This window comes from Salvelinus namaycush, chromosome 6, assembly GCF_016432855.1.
Source record: "Salvelinus namaycush isolate Seneca chromosome 6, SaNama_1.0, whole genome shotgun sequence".
NCBI classification, from domain to species: domain Eukaryota; kingdom Metazoa; phylum Chordata; class Actinopteri; order Salmoniformes; family Salmonidae; genus Salvelinus; species Salvelinus namaycush.
This window is the reverse complement of record NC_052312.1, coordinates 10,428,813-10,449,548: the sequence shown is the minus strand read 5'-3', so window position 1 is coordinate 10,449,548 and position 20,736 is coordinate 10,428,813. Positions and strand designations below refer to the sequence as shown.

General features: G+C 45.2%; 1 protein-coding gene across 1 annotated transcript in view; it reads left to right on the top strand.

Annotated features, from left to right (window-relative positions):
• The window catches only part of LOC120049624 (regulator of G-protein signaling 12-like), a 54,238-nt gene extending 44,220 nt beyond the window's left edge, over nucleotides 1-10,018 (top strand). The window contains exons 10-15 of the mRNA XM_038995936.1: nucleotides 1,339-1,412; nucleotides 2,779-2,905; nucleotides 3,448-3,547; nucleotides 7,426-7,496; nucleotides 8,036-8,132; nucleotides 8,376-10,018. Of these exons, the coding sequence (XP_038851864.1) occupies nucleotides 1,339-1,412; nucleotides 2,779-2,905; nucleotides 3,448-3,547; nucleotides 7,426-7,496; nucleotides 8,036-8,132; nucleotides 8,376-8,986 (1,080 nt within the window). The 3' untranslated portion in view covers nucleotides 8,987-10,018. The remainder of the gene's footprint in view (nucleotides 1-1,338; nucleotides 1,413-2,778; nucleotides 2,906-3,447; nucleotides 3,548-7,425; nucleotides 7,497-8,035; nucleotides 8,133-8,375) is intronic.
• The last annotated feature ends 10,718 nt before the right edge of the window (nucleotides 10,019-20,736 follow it).

Genomic DNA, 20,736 nt, shown 5'->3' with positions numbered 1-20,736 from the left:
TGAGAAGGGTGTGCTTGAAGGGATGCACATAACTCTGCAATGTTGGGTTGTATTGTAGAGAGTCTCAGTCTTAAATCATTTTCCACCCACAGTTTGTGCCTGTATTTAGTTTTCATGCTAGTGAGGGCATCAGTGTCTTAACAGCGCGATTTGCCAAGTCAGGATACTCAGAGCACAGCCCAATCCAAAAATCAGGGAGTGGCTTCTGATTAAATTAGATTTTCACAGAACCACTTGTTGCAATTTTGATTGATCAAATATCGGTAAGTGGACTGGAGGCAGGGCATGAAAGGGATAAGAATCCAGTTGTTTGTGTCATCCCTTTCGGGAAAGTACCTCGCTCAGATGCTTCACTATATCACATTTGACATTGTCTGTAAGCTTCATTTGCACACAAAAAATCATACAATGATGGAAAGACCTCTGTGTTGTCCTTGTTAATGCAGAGAGAGAAGAGCTCCAACTTCTTAATCATAGCCTCAATTTTGTCCCGCACATTGAATATAGTTGCAGAGATTCCCTGTTATCCTAGATTCAGGTCATTCAGGCGAGAAAAAACATCACCCAGATAGGCCAGTCGTGTGAGAAACTCATCATCATGCAAGCGGTCAGACAAGTGAAAATTATGGTCAGTAAAGAAAACTTTAAGCTCGTCTCTCAATTTAAAAAAAAACGTGTCAATACATTGCCCCTTGATAACCAGCGCACTTCTGTATGTTGTAAAATAGTTACATGGTTGCTGCCCATATCATTGCATAGTGCAGAAAATACACAACAGTTCAGGGGCCTTGCTTTAACAAAGTTAACAATTTTCACTGTAGTGTCCAAAACATCTTTCAAGCTGTCAGGCATTCCCTTGGCAGCAAGAGCCTCTCGGTGGATGCTGCAGTGTACCCAAGTGGCGTCTGGAGCAACTGCTTGCACCCGCGTTACCACTCTGCCCCTGAACAAGGCAGTTAACCCACTGTTCCCCGGTAGGCCGTCATTGTAAATAAGAATTTGTTCTTAACTGACTTGCCTAGTTAAATAAAGGTAAAAACATTAAAAAAAAAATGTAATACATGATTTGGGCTAGATGGACACAGTCTTCAGCGATTTAGCTAAAAACGCAAGCGTTGACTGTAGCTGTGTTCCATGTTGGGTTCTGCGTTGAAAAGGTTCCGTGCGGAAACACGTGCGCTTAAAACGTTCCGTGCAGTGAAGAAATGGAGCCTTGATTAATGGCGTTTTGGATAAAAGCGTCTGCTAAATGTCATATATATTATTATCATTATATTGGTTAGGCATTGCTTCATGGCTTTATGAGTAGTTTTTCATGTTGGTTTCAATTTTGTTTAGCCTTTAGTGCTGGACCAAGATTGCATGACCCTCAGCTCACGGGAACTCAGAATGGAAAAGCGCACCCTTTTCAGGTAATAGCAGATGCATCTACTGTATACACTATATGGCAAAAAAGTATGTGCACAACCATTCAAATTAGTGGATTTGACTATTTCAGCCACACCTGTTGCTGACATGTGTATGCAATCGAGCACACAGCCATGCAATCTCCATAGACAAACATTGGCAGTAGTATTGCCCGTACGGAAGAGCTCAGTGACTTTCAACGTGGCACCGTCATAGGATGCCACCTTTCCAAGTTCATCAAATTTCTGCCCTGCTAGAGCTACCACGGTCAACTATAAGTGCTGTTATTGTGAAGTGGAAATGTCTAGGAGCAACAACAGCTCAGCTGTGAAGTGGTAGGCCACACAAGCTCACAGAACGGGACCGCCGAGAGCTGAAGTGCGTAGCTCGTAAAAATCGTCAGTCCTCGGTTGCAACACTCACTGCCGAGTTCCAAACTGCCTCTGGAAGCAATGTCAGCGCAAGAACTGTTCCTCGGGAGCTTCATGAAATGGGTTTCCATGGCCGAGCAGCCACACACAAGCCTAAGATCACCATGCGCAATGCCAAGCATCGGCTGGAGTGGTGTAAAGCTCGCCACCATTGAACTGGAAGTGCGAGGAAATGCGTTCTCTGGAGTGATGAATCATGCTTCACCACCTGGCTATCCGACGGATTAATCTGGGTTTGGCGGATGCCAGGAGAATGCTACCTGCCCAAATGCAGAGTGCCAACTGTAAAGTTTGGTGGAGGAATAATGATCTGGGGCTGTTTTTCATGGTCGGGCAAGACCCTTAGTTCCATTCAAGGGAAATCTTAACGCTTCAGCATTCAATGACATTATAGACGATTATGTGCTTCCAACTTGGTGGCAACTTGGAAGGCCCTTTCCTGTTTCAGCATGACAATGCCCATGTGCACAAAGCGAGGTCCATACAGAAATGGTTTGTCGAGACTGGTGTGGAAGAACTTGACTGGCCTGCACAGAGACCTGACCTCAACCCCATTGAACACCTTTGGGATGAATTGGAACGCCAACTGTGAGCCAGGCCTAATACCCCTACATCAGTGCCCGACCCCACTAATGCTCTTGTCCCTGCACCAATGTTCCAACATCTAGTGAAAGCCTTCCCAGAAGAGTGGAGGCTGTTATTACAGCAAAGGGGGAACCTACTCCATATAAGTGCCCATGATTTTGGAATGATATGTTCGACGAGCAGGTGTCCGCACATATAGTGTATCTCTATATTATTATGTCTCTATATATCTCTCTCTCTCTCACATTCCATCCTTTTTATTTACCAATGTAAAATTTGAAATAACTCTTCGCACCTCCATTCTCCCAAGAGAATCTTAATGAAATCATCTGATTTATTTTCCCTCTATTTTTAGGCTGGACCTGGTACCCATTAATCGGTCCGTAGGCTTGAAGGCCAAACCCACCAAACCCGTCACCGAGGTCCTGCGCCCTGTCGTGGCGAAGTATGGCCTCCACCTCAACGATCTGGTGGCCAAAATAGTAAGTCTGGCTGGGTCGCCTCAAGGTTTTCTGTTTGCAGCTGTGTATCCAACCCACCCCAGCTCTTCTGTAGAGCATGACAGTGGCACTGGGTGGAGTCTCATTGGCTTGGAAGGGGGAAGGAACCTCATGCTCTTCAAATGTTACTGGGTGGTTAGCTCATTCTGACTCAACCAGCCTCAGATTTTGCAGAGAGAGGGCTATAATTATGAATGACTACACTCCTGAAACATGAGGGAGGAAGAGGGTAGAAAGACTCCTCCCTTTCCCCCAAATCCTTGCCAGCTAGTTGGTTTATTTTTGTCCTGTGGTGTGTTTCCAAGCATTTACCCCAGTATTATACAGGAAGCTAAAGTCACATTCTAAATAGAGTGAGGGCTTCCATGTCTTACATGGTTAATGATAGTACACAGAAGTTGAGATGATATGCTACATGTTTGAATGACATGCTAATATGGCATCATCCTAATCTGTTGAAATGGATGGGAACATGCTAATAATGCTAGCAAGGTAACTTTCTAAAATGCTGTGTATTTTGACAGAGTGGAGAAACGGAGCCTTTAGACCTAGGGGCGCCAATATCCAGCCTCGACGGCCTGCGCATAGTGCTGGAAAGAGCGGATCCCTCTGCTTCAGGGAAAGGTAAAACCACCCCCACACCAAACTCCAAAACACACGCTAAGACAAGAGACAAGGTCAACCAACCCTGAATAGGGTCACTGTTTCCTACAGTGACCTTGCATGGTCCCAGATCTGTTTGTCTTGCTAGTGTAACCAAGCTAGGAACGTACCACAAGCTCACTCCACAGCTAGCTTGAAATGTCACTGTTGGAGCTATCCAATTGGTACCTGTTCTATAGCTCAGACGGTTTTCACGGGCAGTCTGGTTCAAGCCCAGTCAGAGGTAGGTTCAGGGAGGCAGCGCTACATGCTAAGCTAGCACACTGACACCGATTATACCAACACCTATGGTTACTGTCCATAGGAGTTATCAAGACTGTTACGTGCCTCCTTGAAGGAGGGAGATGCAGGAATCAGGAGCAGGAGAGCAAGGAAATCCCAGTGGCACAATAGTTTATTAGAAGTCCCAACTCAACAACAACATGGGGGGGAAATACGGCCAAACGAGGTCGCCACACACAGGGAAAATAAACGCTACACACGGGGGAGAAACCTCTACTCCTTAACACATACCAAAACGGTACAACTGCCGTGAGAAAGAAAACCCGTGGTGCAGACACACACCCCTAACAAAGAAACCACAGCAAACAATCCCGCACATAGACTAGCAGGCAGCGGAGGTAAATAAACCCACCGAAATCAACTAATAGGACACAGGTGTAAACAATACAGACAGACACAAACGAAAAGGAAAAATGGATCGGTGGCAGCTAGAAGGCCGTCGACGACGACCGCCGAGCACCGCCCGAACAGGGAGAGGAGCCACCTTCGGTGGAAGTCGTGACAGTACCCTCCCCTGACGCGCGGCTCCCGCAGCGCGCCGACGCCGGCCCCGAGGACGATCCGGAGGACGAGGCGCAGGGCGATCCGGATGGAGGCGGTGAAACTCACTCAGCAGAGATGGGTCCAAGACGTCCTCCACCGGCACCCAGCATCTCTCCTCCGGACCGTACCTCTCCAAATCCACGAGGTACTGCAGGCCCCTCACCCGACGCTTAAAATCCAGTACGGATCGCATTGTGTACGCCGGGGCCCCCTCGATGTCCAGGGGGGGCAGAGGGACCTCCCGCACCTCAGCTCCTTGAAGCGGACCAGTTACCGGCCTGAGGAGAGACACATGAAACGAGGGGTTAATACGGTAATAGGGGGGAGCTGTAACCTATAACACACCTCGTTTATTCTCCTCAGTACTTTAAATGGCCCCACAAACCGCGGACCCATCTTCCAGCAGGGCAGGCGGAGGGGCAGGTTTCGGGTCGAGAGCCAGACCCGGTCACCTGGTGCGAACACCGGGGCCTCACTGCGGTGGCGGTCAGCGCTCGCTTTCTGCCGCCCTTCGGCCCGTTTCAGGTGCCCGTGGACGGCCTCCCAGGTCTCCTTCGAGCGCTTCACCCATTCCTCCTCCACAGGAGCCTCGGTCTGGCTCGGATGCCACGGTACCAGGACCGGCTGATATCCCAACACGCACTGAAAGGGTGAAAGGTTAGTTGAGGAGTGGCGGACTGAGTTCTGGGCATCTCTACCCATGGAACATACCTCGCCTACTCCCCTGGCCGGTCCTGGCAATACGACCGCAGAAACCTACCCACATCCTGGTTTACTCTCTCCACCTGCCCATTACTCTCGGGGTGAAAACCAGAGGTCAGGCTGACTTAGACCCCCAGACGCTCCATGAACGCCCTCCAAACCCGGGACGTGAACTGGGGACCCCGATCAGAAACTATGTCCTCAGGCACCCCGTAGTGCCGGAAGACGTGAGTAAACAGGGCCTCCGCAGTCTGTAGGGCCATAGGGAGACCGGGCAAAGGGAGGATACGACAGGACTTAGAAAACCGATCCACAACGACCAGGATCGCGGTGTTACCCTGGGACGGAGGAAGATCGGTCAGGAAGTCTACCGACAGGTGTGACCAAGACCGCTGTGGAACGGGGAGGGGTTGTAACTTCCCTCTGGGCAGGTGTCTAGGAGTCTTGCACATCGAGCAGGAGGAGACATAAACCCTCACGTCCTTAGCTAAAGTGGGCCACCAGTACCTCCCCCTAAGGCTTCGCACCGTCCTATCGATACCCGGATGATTCCCCGCTGCTCCTGAATCTACTAGCGCCTTATGCTGGGAATGGGGGGAAAACTCAGGGAAATAAATTAACACATACATGTGACCAACAGGGGGCTCTGGGTGAGCCTGGTCCTGACTCACCTGGGGTGTCCGAACAGTACTTGGCCTGCCGTCTCGACTCCCAGACGAGCATCCTCCAGCACCGGTCGCCAGGGTGCCCTCTCCGACCACACCCAGTGCAGGAGGAGGCTCCTCCTCCGATCGCCCTCGCTGCAGCACCCCCTAACTCCATGGGGGTTGGAGCGGAGGCGCTGGGGGGTGGAACCAACAGGACCCGATCCGGACGCTCGCGCGTAGCCAGCAAGTTGTCCAACCTGATGGACATGTTCACTAGCTGGTCTAGCGTCTCTGCATGCTAGCTCCCTGCGGACGTCCTCCCGTAAACTGCACCGATAGTGGTCAATCAGGGCCCTGTCGTTCCACCCTGCGCCGGCGGCCAAGGTCCTGAACTCCAGAGGGAAGTCTTGTGCGGTCCTCGTCTCCTGCCGTAGATGGAACAGACGTTCACCCGGCGGCGGGTGAACTCTGGGTAGTGGTCCCTCGCCGAGTCTGGTCCATCCCAGACCGCGTTGGCCCAATCCAGAACTTTGCCTGACAGGCAGGAGACGAGGGCGTTCACGCTCTCACTTCCCGAAGGAGCCGGGTGCACGGTTGCCAGGTAAATCTCCAGCTGGAGCAGGAAACCCTTGCACCCTGCAGCCATCCCACCGTACTCCCTCGGGAGCGCGAGCCGAATACCGCTGGGGCCGGATGACGCCGGAGAAGGTGGTGGTGCTGGTTGGAGTGTGGCTGGTGGAGGGATAGGCAGGCCACCCCTCTCCCATCTCTCCATCGTCGCCATCACTTGATCCATGGCGGTCCCGAGACGGTGGAGAACGGTGGTGTGGTGTTGCACGCGCTCCTCCATGGAAGTGGAGAGCGTGTCAGCTCCTGCTGATTCCATAACAGGTGCGGGATTCTGTTACGTGCTTCCTTGAAGGAGGGAGGTGCAGGAATCAGGAGCAGGAGAACAAGGAAATCCCAATGGCACAATAGTTTATTAGAAGTTCCAACTCAACAACAACATGGGGGGGAATACGCCCAAACGAGGTCGCCACACACAGGGAAAATAAACGCTACACACGGGGGAGAAACCTCTACTCCTTAACACATACCAAAACGGTACAACTGCCGTGAGAAAGAAAACCCGTGGTGCAGACACACACCCCTAACAAAGAAACCACAGCAAACAATCCTGCACAAAGACTAGCAGGCAGCGGAGGTAAATAAACCCACCGAAATCAACTAATAGGACACAGGTGTAAACAATACAGACAGACACAAACGAAAAGAAAAAATGGATCGGTGGCAGCTAGAAGGCCGATGACGACGACCGCCGAGCACCGCCCGAACAGGGAGAGGAGCCACCTTCGGTGGAAGTCGTGACAAAGACAGCACAAACAGATCTGGGACCAGGCTAATAGAGACCCACTGGCATACTCAAACCCCCAATCACCCTAAGTGATAGTGACTGGAGAAATTCAGTGGCGACACTTTTCCAATGTTGACCTTGCACTTCAGCCCATCTGTTTCCAGGAATTCAAACCGCTCTTGTAATCTATGTCCTGCTTTGTTGTCCCACTTACTTCTAGTGATAAGCAAAGATATCAGAGTTATGTAGGATGCATGGGATGGCTCGTTGGCTCAGATTCACCTCCATGTTGTTTTTCTCTATCTCTATAGATTCCAAGACCAAGTCAGCCTCCTTGAAAGCCCATCTGCCATCTTTGACCAGCAGGAGTCTTTCAGCAACAGTAAGGAGACTTCCTTCTTTTATCCCTGTTTTCACTTTTCTCAAGTATCCTTAAACTTCTAAATGTTCTGTCTCCGGCTCCCCTGCTATGCTGCTTCTTAACAATTTAACATCACATAATAATTGCTCAAGTGCTATACTCTACTTTGTTCAAAGTGGTTTCCTTGCTTGAATGCTGGCTGCAGCTGACTTGAACACTGACTGACCCCCTGCTTTGTAGTTCATCCTCCAGGTCGCCTTTATAGTTGAGACCTGACCTTGTCCCCTAGGGATATTACATTAACCTGCTTTACTAAGCACCAACGAAACAACGCGCATCAAAGAAACAACACACATATAAAAGGAACAACGGGCCTGTGTTTTATGTTGTTTTGGGGTTTTCCTTTACTTCTGAAAATAACAGGGCAACAGGTGCAAACACTTAAACACTCACAGTGTAAGTAAATCTGTCCGGGATGTGTCGTAGTGGTGTTAGTAAAGGGCATGCACAGCCTCCTCCCTCCCTCTTAATGGAGTGCGTTGTTATTGTTGCGTCTGCAGGGAGATGACAGGTCATCAGGAAAGGCAAGCGGACCAGAGCCGTCGCTCCCTACGGAAAAGAGAAAACCGAAAAAGATTAATATAGATGAAGCTGAAGGTAAATCATCCCCCTCTCTTTCTACTCTGTGGTGGCTTCTCTGAGCTTTGCTTCGCTGCGTCACCAACACCACCTCTTTGGCAGCATTAAAAGGAGCCTTCAACCTTCACAGTTATCTCTCAGTGCAGCGTGGGGCTGTGTACTGTACACGTTAAACTAACTAATCCCCTTTTTATCTGACCAGTTTCCTTGTTCTTGGGGAGGGTTTTAGGAATAGGAAGTAACTGCTTTCTATCTCTTTAGAATTCTTCGAGCTCCTGAGCCGGGCACAGAGCAGCCGGAGAAATGCCCAGAGAGGCCTCCTTAACAAAGAGGACCTGGAGTTACCTGACTTCCTGCGGTTAACCACCTGCTCCCCCTCCATTGCCTCCCTAGACGCGACTTGCTCCACCCCCACCTCCATCAAACAGGGCCAGGGGGCAGGCAGGGTGAACGGGGTGGGCGGCACCCCCGCCCGCGGTCCCCTCAACGCCAGCCTGCGCTCCGAGAGCCTGGACTCCTCCCTCAGCAGCGCCAACGGACACTCCCACTCCGCTGCGGGGCGCAGGGCACTGCCCCTAGCCCGCCACCCCATACCCACCTTCGGTGCCACCCTCTCCCCCATCCCCCGCCTCTTGGACGCTAGAGGCCCAGGCCTCAGAACGCTGGAGGAAGACACCCATGCTGACCTGACCCTGGTGGGAGAGGGGGACATCAACAGCCCCAACAGCACCCTTCTGCCCCCCTCACCGCTGCCGCTGTCCCACGAGGGTAGCCTGCCCGAGGCTAACTTCACCCCTCCTGCGCCCTGCGCCCAAACCTCCCAGGATGGATGTGGGGATGGTCAGTCCAGCTCAGGTATTTCCACATTGTGACTATGCATTAGCGTGTTGGTGTGTGTGTGTGTGTATGTGTTTGTATATGTGTGAGAGACGGAGAGTGTGTGATCGTGTGTGTCTGAGGGATGACCTGACTTCCAATGACAACAAATTTTATACTGACTTCAATGCACTTTATGTACAACTGCTCTCTCAGTTGTACCCCAATAATTTTTACTCCTTTGAATACTTTCTAATGAACATAGATAGCATTGTTTGTGGTCACTTTCAATAGTAAGTTGAGTTCAATTGTAAATAGTGATGTATATATTTAGAAATGAATTACATTTACATTCGCATACCACTGAACTGATGGGTTTTACAACCTAACTGAAATTTGAGGTGATAGTCAACTGTAGAAAGATTCTTATTGTTGTACCACAGAGTATATGAGGATACAGATTTGACCCAGGTGAATAAACTCATTATACATTCATAATGCTTTAATGGTCAACATACCAAATGTCATTACAATCCATGAAAAATAGTCCTACTATAATTTGACAGCAACCAATTGTAGCAAGCTACAATTACCATGCAGGTGTGAATTGTTTGGTTTGATTGATTGTAATAGAAAACCTGAAAGATTGCCATGAGTCACAGCCAGCATTCATGTCAATCAATAAAAGCTCTATGCTTGCATTGTGAGTTTATAATTGGTGTGTAGTTCTCTGCCCAGTACACAGCTACAGACAAGATAAAACGTAACCAAAGAGTTATGAAATTGTTATTTGAAAAGATGACCATGTCACAATACCTGTACATTGTATTATTTGTATTGAATTATTTGAATTGAAAAGCTGTATTTTCTTCCATCCCACCCTCTAATGCAATGCAATTCAACAATGCTAATAAGTATTTCACTCTGGTTTTAAAATTCAATTAAATATATAGAGAAAGAAAACTAAAATAGTTTTTTTTCCTTCACAAAATTGTGATAATTATAGTCAGTGATGATAGAGCTAGTTTAACATGAATGGTATCATTGTTGAATTGCATGTCACACTCTGTCTGGAATCATCCTTTCCCTCTGTGGATGCCTGTTGTAGATAATCATGAAAATTAATTCTGTATCTGTGTTTGATTAGATCTAATAAATGTTAGACCTGGAATCACATCGTCTGTCTTTTTACACGTTTGTAATCTCAAATTCAGTTACCACTCCATGTCTCCTCTTCACCAACTTTCCCCAACACGACCTGTATCTCTTTCATTTAGTTTGTCTTCCACCTCCTTCTCCCTGTCCTGTTCTTGCATGCTAGCTGCTTTGTCTGTGGGCTTCTGAGAAGGTTGTGGCGTCTGTGTCTGGGTATTTTTGTTGTTGCTGTGTTTGTGTGTAATTCTGATTGTTTTGTCTGTGCGAGAGGGTCATTCGGTGTTGTGTTTGTGTGTAATTCTGATTGTTTTGTCTGTGCGAGAGGGTCATTCGGTGTTGTGTTTGTGTGTAATTCTGATTGTTTTGTCTTTCTAAGGGATTGCAACATTTCTGTAACTTTCCCAAAACCCCCAGGTTTTCCAGAACTCCTGGTTGGAAGATTATTTCCTCTTGATTCCAGGAATCTTCCAACCAGGATTTCTGGAAAAAAATGTATTTACTGTAATGTACTCATCTAATGTATAATGCTTTTAGTATGAGCCGTGTATATCTGTATCACTCCTGGATTTTCATTTCTCATACCCCTTACCCACTGGTCAGTTTCTCGTTCTCCACTATATACAGTAGGTCCTTTAAGTGAGGTTGATAGTTGTGGTGAGCCAGAGAAGTTGGTGAATGCAGTCAACTAACTCCTGATAATTGAAGTTTTAGAGTTCCCAATTATTTTGTTGCTCCTGATAACGGCATGCTCTGATTGAATGCACGCTGCCACAACAGTCCCAAATTAATCTAGTTTTGCCTGTTATCATTCACTATCTAATGTCTATCTCTATTGGGGTGGGTTAGTCTGTCAAAATGGAATGAGCAGTGATGGGAATCGATCACAATCTCCAGCATTATTATCTGCAACTGGTAGTTTGCCATGACAGAGTCAGTGTTAGCCAGTTTATCAGTGTGATTTCACCGTAGTCTAGGTGTCACACTGGTGTTCAGACATCTATTAGAATAATAACAACACGCTTTGAAATCCCAATTTAAAAGTGAGCCTTATCCAGCTGTGCTGTTTGAAGAACTGTACAGCAAAGAAAATCTGTCAAGAAGCAAGATGGCTAGAATTACATAAGGTGTTTACATGTCTCAGCTCATCTATTTAGTATGTATTATGATCCCCATTAGCTGTTGCCAAGGCAGCAGCTACTCTTCCTGGGTCCAAACAGGATTTAAACAATTATATCACAACAAAACAAAACAACAGCCTACGTCATAAATATACAATACATCATACAGGACATTATTACTCTCTAATTACAAATGTACAATACTACAATATAGCAATATTACAATGTGCTTGTGTGTAGAGTGTATGTGTGTGTCTCTCTTTGCTGTCCGTGTTGTGAGGTGAGGTTTTATCTTTAAAAAAACAGATTTAACTGCTCACTTGAATTACTACGTAGAGGCATGTAGTCACGGCTCTACGTAGTACTGTGCGCTTTCCCTGAGTCTGTTCTGGACATGGGGACTGTGAAGAGACCTGGTGGTATGCCTTGTGCGGTATGTATGGGTGTCTGAGTTGTGTGTTAGCGGTTTGAATAGACAGTTCGGTGATTTCAACATGTCAATACCTCTCACAAAGACAAGTAGTGATGCAATCAATCTCTCCTCTACTTTGAGCCAGGAGACATTGACATACATGTTATTGATATTAGCCCTCCGAGTACATTTAAGGGCCATCCGTGCTGCTCTGTTCTGGGCCAACTGTAATTTGTCTATGCCCTTCTTTGTGTCACTTGACCATATAACTGGGCAGTAGTCCAGGTGTGATAAAACTAGTGTTTTTTTGATTATGATGTCAAGAAAGCAGAGCAACGACCTATATGTTTTGACTTATATGTTTTGACCATGTCAGTTTACAATCAAGGGTTATATCCAGCAGTCTCCAAAACTTGCTCAATTGCCATTTTATTCATTACAAGATTTAGATTAGGTTTAGGGTTTAGCAAAGTATTTGTCCCAAATAAAATGCTTTTAGTTTTTTATATATTTAGGGCTAGCTTATTACTAGCCACCCATTCTAAAACTGACTGCAGCTCTTTGGTAAGTGTTGCAGTGGTTTCACTTGCTGTGGTAGCTGACGTGTATAATGTTGAGTCATCAGCGTACATAAACACACAGGCTTTACTTAATGCTAGTGGTAGGTCATTAGTAAAAATAGAAAAAAGTAAGGGGCCAAGATGGCTACCTTGAGGTATGCCAAACTATACCTGGTTTATGTTTGAGAGGCTTCCATTAAAGAACACCCTCTTTGTTCTGTTAGACAGGAAACTCTTGAAACATGATATGGCAGAGGATCTAAAGCAAAAAAGTGTTTTCAGCATCTGACCCGGGTTCAAATAGCATTCATTTTGTTTCAAATACTTAAGCATGTGCTTGATCAAACTTGTCTGACGCAATGGAACCAATAGAATAGTCCCCAAAGTGCAAACCAATGGAATAGTCTTCTGAAGTGCATCCATCTAGCACTCCAGGCAGGCTCAATCAAAACATTGAAGTATTTGAATGAAAACAAATTAAGTTTAACCCATGCCTGCAGCTCAAAGGGTGGCACACTTCAAAGTACACCGAGTCCGTCACTCCGGAGGACACAACGTGTCTAGCCCTGACCTTTTCTAAATGGCTCTGTCAATAGATATCTGTAAGGTGATATGTGTACACAAAATGATACGAGTGGGTAGAATAAGACTCACAGTCTCTCTCTGCTCGTCTTTTCTGGTTACTAAGCGCATCAGCCTGATTCTGCCACATTGGGAACCATGGTAACAGGTCCGCCTTGCATCAGTTGACTGTGCTGCTGCAGAGAGAAACTGTTGCTATTTTCTCTGTTTCTGTCGTTTTCTCTCGCTCTCACTCTCACTCACTGCCCGCTCCAAGCTAAACAGAAAGCCTGAAAATGCATATATCCCTGCCTGAAAATGCATATAATTTTTGTTCTTTATTATGCATGCAGTATTTATGTTCTGTTCTTTACCTGTGCCTTGCGGAATGTTCTTGCTTGCACGACAGCCAGTACGCATCTGTATGCACAACAGCCAGTACGCATCTGTATGCACGGAGGAATGCGGCATGCACACAATTAGTGACAGTACATCTGAAAGGTAACATTTTTCTGTCACATTATGATGGCCTGGAATGAATTACCTTTGACCTTTAAAAAAGACAAATTGACATATCATCAGAGAGAAATAATTGTATGCAGTGCATCAGGCATATTTCTGAGTAAACTCAAATAATTAGATGTTGTATCATTAATTTACATATAAATGCAATCATCTCGCACTTCAGTCAATCAAACAATTGTCTTCTTAATAATCAGTGGGATGAGTAGAAATTAAATCATTCCTCTCTTAGTTTATGTTATGGCTACTGTCAAGACTACCATTCTCTGCTGGAGAAGGTTAACAGACGCCATATATTACAAACCAAAGGATTCATCTAACTAGGAGCCAAGGGTTTATGTTTCCTGGGGTTTACTTATACGAGTGGAACGGAGTTCACCTCTTATAGCAGTGGAATGAAGTTCACCTCCACTTTGGCTTAGATGTTAATTAACTAATATCTGTTCAAGTTTTGGGCTCCCGAGTGGCACAGTGGTCTAAGACACTGCATCTCAGTGCAAGCGGTGTCACTGCAGTACCTGGTTCATATCCAGGCTGCGTCACATCTGGCCGTGATTGGGGGTCCCATAGGGCGGTGCACAATTGGCCCAGCTTCGCCTGGGTAGTCCGTCATTATAAATAAGAATTTGTTCTTAACTGACTTGCCTAGTTAAATAAAGGTATAACAAAATAGGATGAAAAAGCTAGTATTGTTCTCATACAAACACAGAAACCCCAGCTGTAGCTCAAACATATGTCCCAGTTAAAGGAACCCTCTTCCAGCTTTTACTGACTACAGGTAGGCCCTAATATTTGTGTTTGTAAACTGAGGGGTTTTGGCAAATGTAACTTATGACAATAAGGGTGGTTTTGGGTAGACTGGTCCCAGATCTGTTGTCTCCTCCTATAACCTGGTCCCAGATCTGTTGTCTCCCTCTATAACCTGATCCCAGATCTGTTTGTGCTCTTGCCAACTCCATTCCTTTCATTGTCCAGCCAAACATGTTTGCATGACAATGAGTGTGACAGGGAGTTGGCATGATAGCATCAACAGACTGGCACTCAGACAGAGAGATTCTGGGGTCAGCTCCTATAGGATATCCCAATTCAATCCCTGACTACAGCATTAATGTAAACTTATGTTGAAAAACCAAACACAGGTCTGCTAGCGTCACCCCACCTAACATTTGAAATAACAATCAATTTGACCTCATGAGTGTGTTCTGTTGAGATACATTTACCGTTGTAATATCTCAAATATACTGTATAATCTGATGATATCTTAATTATGTGTTTCCTTTCCATGTCAAATCAAATGATGGTTGTGCAGCTGGTCAGATAAACATGTATTGGTCATTATTTGTTTAATTAATTATTTTGGCCACTAGAGGGCGACAGTATACAGTATAACTGTTCCTCCACCACCACTTAAGGCATTAATAACCTCATCTACCATACTAGGGTGTTCGAGGATGAGCTCAAAACTGTTCAGTTTTCTAGTCATAGTAAAGAACCAATGCATAACATTTGATGCCGTGGTTTGGTTATCATATTTTTTACTGTATTTATCATAGCAAGTGCATTTTTTGAAAAGGACTTGTAAGTAAGCATTTCACTGTTAGTCTACACCTGTTGTTTACGAAGCATGTGACAAATACATTTTGATTTGATTTGTATAGTGATTGGTCCTGATTCTAAGACTTTGTGATATCATTGGCCTCTCACACAAACTTTGCATAAATGGGACTTATTTGTCATTGCCCATATCCAGAATTTAGCATCCCGAATGGCAACCTGTTCTCCATATAGTGCCCTGGTCAAAAGTATTCCACTATGTAGGGAACATTGGGAAGCAGTCTGGCTGACACACCTGAAAGCTGGATACCGCTGACCCTCAGTCTGTCTTATCATCAATCTGGCAGTAACCAAGGGGCCTTGGGGCTGATCTCAGCCAGTCTGAGCTGTGCGGCTGGTTCTGTTCCAAACTGGCCCTGGGGAGAGCTGGTCTGTCAGGCAAGTCTGGTGCCCTAGGACATTGACATAAGACACCTGACAGACAGCCAGAAGGCTCATGTTAACAGCAGTGCTAAGACAAGAATTACACCTCTTAGCTCAACTCTTTAATGAGAGCTAGACGTTTATTCCAAACCACTTCAATCGCTCAATATACTTCTCATAATTCCCACTGTAATAATTTGCTGTTGACTATTATTTGAAGTAGCTTCATGAGACAATTTTGAGCACATCAACTTTTTACGTAGGCCTACGCTTGGCAAAGAGGTTGCTGTGTGTGTTCAGCTGTGAGAATGGGAACGACGTGGAGGTTGTGTTTATAATACTGCATCGATTCTGTGAATCAGAGGCGTAGGAGCTCAGAGGGTGTATGTGTTGGAGTCACTTAGACCTCTTGTTTAAGGGCCACAGGAGGGATGAGGAGAAGTATTACTCATTGGAACTGTAATATCACAGTTACAGATGTAGCATCATCATTTGTTTCACTACTGGATTGGTTTCATAAATCAACTATCTTCTCACTCTTGAACCCTCATTTCCTGGTTTGTAGGAACATTCTCAGCAACAAAAGAGTGATCAAATTAAGATCCTACATCTGTAGCTTTGGACTCGACTCACACTCTCTCAGTATCATAGAGAAGTGTTACAGCGGAACTGAATGAGTCGGCGCGCTCTAGAACCAATTCTTCTAATGTGATGTCTCATTACGTACACTGGCTTCAGTGCAGATATTCTTTCTCCATCTGTGATAGTCACTCTTGTCAACACTTGTCAAGATAAAAATACAGCTAAAAAAAACTCACTGAAATGTGCCATGGCCATAGTGACACAGCTCCATTCTGACTACAGACTTCAATCTGGATCCAAAAATGCACCTTTGATAAAGTTCTGTATTATGTACCTCTGTTTGACAGTGTATCATCATAGCAATGCAACACTGCTCAATTTTTGCACAAGTGCCACGTTTGGTTGACATCCAACACGTGGAGACCATAGTAGTCGAGCACGGTACACAGCGGACCTAATGAATAACCAGGAAGTTAAACAGTGTCCGTTTGTTCTTTTGAATCTAAGCAGACAAGCTGAAAGGCACGCATAGCCCTTGTTATGGTTGAGATGGTTTCATGTTGTTAGATCATAGGGCGCAATGATCTGAACTGGTCCTGGACCAGAAGCCATCAAGCCAAAATACTCTGAGCCTGATGCTTTGTCACCTACGGGTCACTGCTCTGAGATCAGCTCAATGGACATACTGCATTTCAAGGGTCAGAGGGTTTCTTAAAAGGTTGTGTCTGGATTTTCTCCCCTCCCCCTTGGTTCCGCTGTTCACTCTTTTTGTCCTCTACCATCAAAAAAGGGCGTATGTCAAGACAACCCACTGTGGACAGATGTCAATTCAGCATCTATTCCACGTTGGTTCAATGTTATTTCATTTAAATGAAGTTGATTCAACCAGTGTTTGCTCAGTTGAAAAGCGCTGGTGGCCCTATGACTCTGTTTTACACTGATTATAACATGGATGATCAGATCCTCTGAAAGACTTCATACCACATGCACTGCAGTAAACCGTCAGTGAATCATTAGCAACAGTTTTGGGGAAGCTATACTAACGCTACCCTTAATGAAAGCATATTTTACTTAACTGAAGTTACCTTGAAAAAGTAGTCCACTACATCCAAAATACTTTGTTCAAAATTGTCCTTTGTAAATCTGAATTGTCATCGACTACAAACTGCAAGAACAGTTTACTTTGGGCTCATATGTTAACAGAATGTAATTTAGCCTATTAAAGTCAAAAACAATTTGTTTCAAGTGACAATGTATTATTGTGTCATCTATGTATCACCTATGTATTATTTTCTTGGTAGTGTTAAGTTCAGTAGTTAGTTAAACCGCTACATGGCAAAAAAGTTGTTAACTACTGAAAACACTACCAAGATTGGAATTTAGTTCAACTACCACCAAGCTACTGGAAATTGTAGTTCAATTACTAGTTGAACTACATGTAGTTTACTACTCCCCAACACTGATTAGCAATTATATTAACCAATTCATGATAGATTGGAGGCCTCAAGGCTGTGGAGTATTGGTACTTATCCTCTTTGTTGACCACTGTGGCGAATACTTCAGTTGGAACACAGTTGGAGAATCTCAATTGCATACTCCTCGCGTCCTCTCTCCTCGCCGTCTTCTCAAAACCCATTGGATGGGAAAGCCAGAGGTCCCACCCCTCTGACCTTCTCCCCCAATGGGTTTTTGAGGAGTTGAGGAGAGAGGACTCTAGGAGAATGCAATTGAGATTCTTCCAATGGCACATCCTTCTATTAATAATTCTCCCATCTCTCCCTTCCTTACCCAGAGAGAAGAAAAAGAGCATGTGCTCTTGACCGCTCTCACAAGAGGGCGCCGTGTCTTGGAGCACTCCGCTCTCAGCCTGCCCTGCAGGAGGTGATGGACGTGGAGGGAGTGTGTCTAGAGGAGGGGGAGGAGGAGGGGGAGGAGAGAGATAAGGTGGGGGAGGTCACCATCATCCGGGGAGAAGACTCCGAGCTCAGCCTCAGTTTCCAAGGGTATGCCACTGAGCTCCGGCAGTGCCAAAGCCGGATGAAGACCTCCCAGGTGCCCCTCAACGCCCGCGACCAATCAGAGGGGATCCAAGACTCCAACACTGACATGTACAAGGCCACAATCGTGTGAGTTCTGAGGCTGAGCAACCTTCACAAGCACTTTCCAAGCTTGAGTCACTGTCTGTTCAAACAGGAACTTACTTGACAAACAAGGGACTTTAACCGCAAAAAGCTATTGATTTTCCCTCCAGAACTGATAGAATGTATAATAATTGTTTTGGTGAAATATATTGTATTATTTAACATTACTCTGGTGTGTGTTTAGTGGGTATACATGAAAAGAAAATGAATTGCCAGTTCAGATTGATGAACAATTTGGTAATAAACTACTGTTTGGGAATTTATCAAGGGACAGGCGACCTTGTTTAAAACATGGTTGCTGATACTGTAGGTACTGCAAGGCAGGGGCTATAGAACTTAACCTCTTTCAGGTAGATGAGAAGATAGGATTCACAAATTGTAGGAACACGAGAACCTCCTCGCAACTCTAGTACATTTTACTGTATTATTCTAGTCGGCAGGTAGCCTAGCGGTTAGAGCATTGGGCCAGTAACCGAAAGGTTGCTAGATTGAATCCCCGAGCTGACAAGGTAAACATCTGTCGTTCTGCCCCTGAACAAGGCAGTTAACCCAGTGTTCCCCAGTAGGCCGTCATTGTAAATAAGAATTTGATCTTAACTGACTTGCCTAGTTAAATAAAGGTAAAATAAATAAATATATATATATATATATATATATTCCACGCTTTCATTGGGAACAACATATGATCCTTCTTCATATCTGTAAATGTACCATTACAGTATTATGATTGCCTTCATGTTTGGTTGTTGTTCAAATTCCACCCAATAAACATGCCTACCTTTATAATTCCAGCATGGAAGCCTCTGTCGTTAGTCATTTTGATTTCTGTATGGTAAGGAGTCATATGTTGAAGGATTAAATTAAAGGGTCAATCTGGGATTTCAAACAGCTCCACTTGATGGGGGTATGTTAGAAGAACTAAACTCACGAGGCATTTCTAAGTTATTTTCTTCAAGAATCAATGGCTATGTACTACCGTTCAAAAGTTCAGGGTCACTTAGAAATGTCCTTGTTTTTGAAAGAAAAGCACATTTTTTGGTCATTAAAATAACGTCAAATTGATCAGAAATACAGTGTAGACATTGTTAATGTTGTAAATGACTATTGTAGCTGGAAACGGCAGATTTTTAATGGAATATCTACATACAGTAGGCATACCGAGGCCCATTATCAGCAACCATCACTCCTGTGTTCCAATGGCACGTTGTGTTAGCTAATCCAAGTTTATAATTTTAAAATGCTAATTGATCATTAGAAAACCCTTTTGCAATTATGTTAGCACAGCTGAAAACTGTTGTCCTGATTAAAGATTAAAGTCTTCTTAAAGTCTGATTAAAGTCTTCTTTAGACTAGTTTAGTATCTGGAGCATCAGCATTTGTGGGTTCGATTACAGGTTCAAAATGGCCAGAACAAAGAACTTTCTTCTGAAACTCATCAGTCTATTCTTGTTCTGAGAAATTAAGGCTATTCCATGCGAGAAATTGCCAAGAAACTGAAGATATCGTACAAAGCTGTGTACTACTCCCTTCCCAGAAGAGCGCAAACTGGCTCTAACCAGAATAGAAAGAGGAGTGGGAGGCCCCGGTGCATAACTTGTGCTGATGATAACCATATGTATCTAACCCGGTTTCTGTGGATCCAGCTCTTACAGTAGATAGGAAAGAATGTAAGTTCCCATTCCGTCAGGGAGGAAGCATTCACCACCACTGTATCACCATCAGTTCATCCAGACCTTGGTGAGTCCAGTGTCGGTCATCTCAGCTTATTGTTAGTTACTCTAGTATCCAGTGTTTTGGAGAAACAAACAACCATTTCAACCAAATACACACAACACAACATTGCCACACGTTTCCATTACTCAAAGAGGTACCTCACTCTTCTTGTACACTCAAAAGGGGTTTCCCAGTTATTGACTGGTTGAGGTGACACAATCACACACACATGCACGCACGCACGCACGCACGCACGCACACACACACACACACACACACACACACACACACACACACACACACACACACACACACACACACACACACACACACACACACACACACACACACACACACACACACACACGATGTGTACTACTCCCTTCACATCAACTGGCAGCTTAAATAGTACCCGCAAAACACCAGTCTCAACGTCAACAGTGAAGAGGCGACTCTGGGATGCTGGCCTTCTAGGCAGAGTTGCAAAGAAAAAGCCATATCTCAGACTGGCCAATAAAAATAAAAGATTAAGATGGGCAAAATAACACAGACACTGGACAGAGGAAGATTGGAAAAAAGTGTTATGGACAGACTAATCTAAGTTTGAGGTGTTCGGATCACAAAGAAGAACATTCGTGAGACGCAGAAAAAATAAAAAGATGCTGAAGGAGTGCTTGATGCCATCTGTCAAGCATGGTGGAGACAATGTGATGGTCTGGGGGTGCTTTGGTGGTGGTAAAGTGGGAGATTTGTACAGGCTAAAAGGGATCTTGAAGAAGGAAGGCAATCGTTCCATTTTGCAACGCCATGCCGTACCCTGTGGACGGTGCTTAATTGGAGCCAATTCCTCCTGCAACAGGACAATGACCCAAAGCACAGCTCCAAACAATGCAATAACTATTTAGGGAAGAAGCAGTCAGCTGGTATTCTGTCTATAATGGAGTGGCCAGCACAGTCACTGGATCTCAACCCTATTGAGCTGTTGTGGGAGCAGCTTGACCGTGTGGTACGTAAGAAGTGCTCATCAAGCCAATCCAACTTGTGGGAGGTGCTTCAGGAAGCATG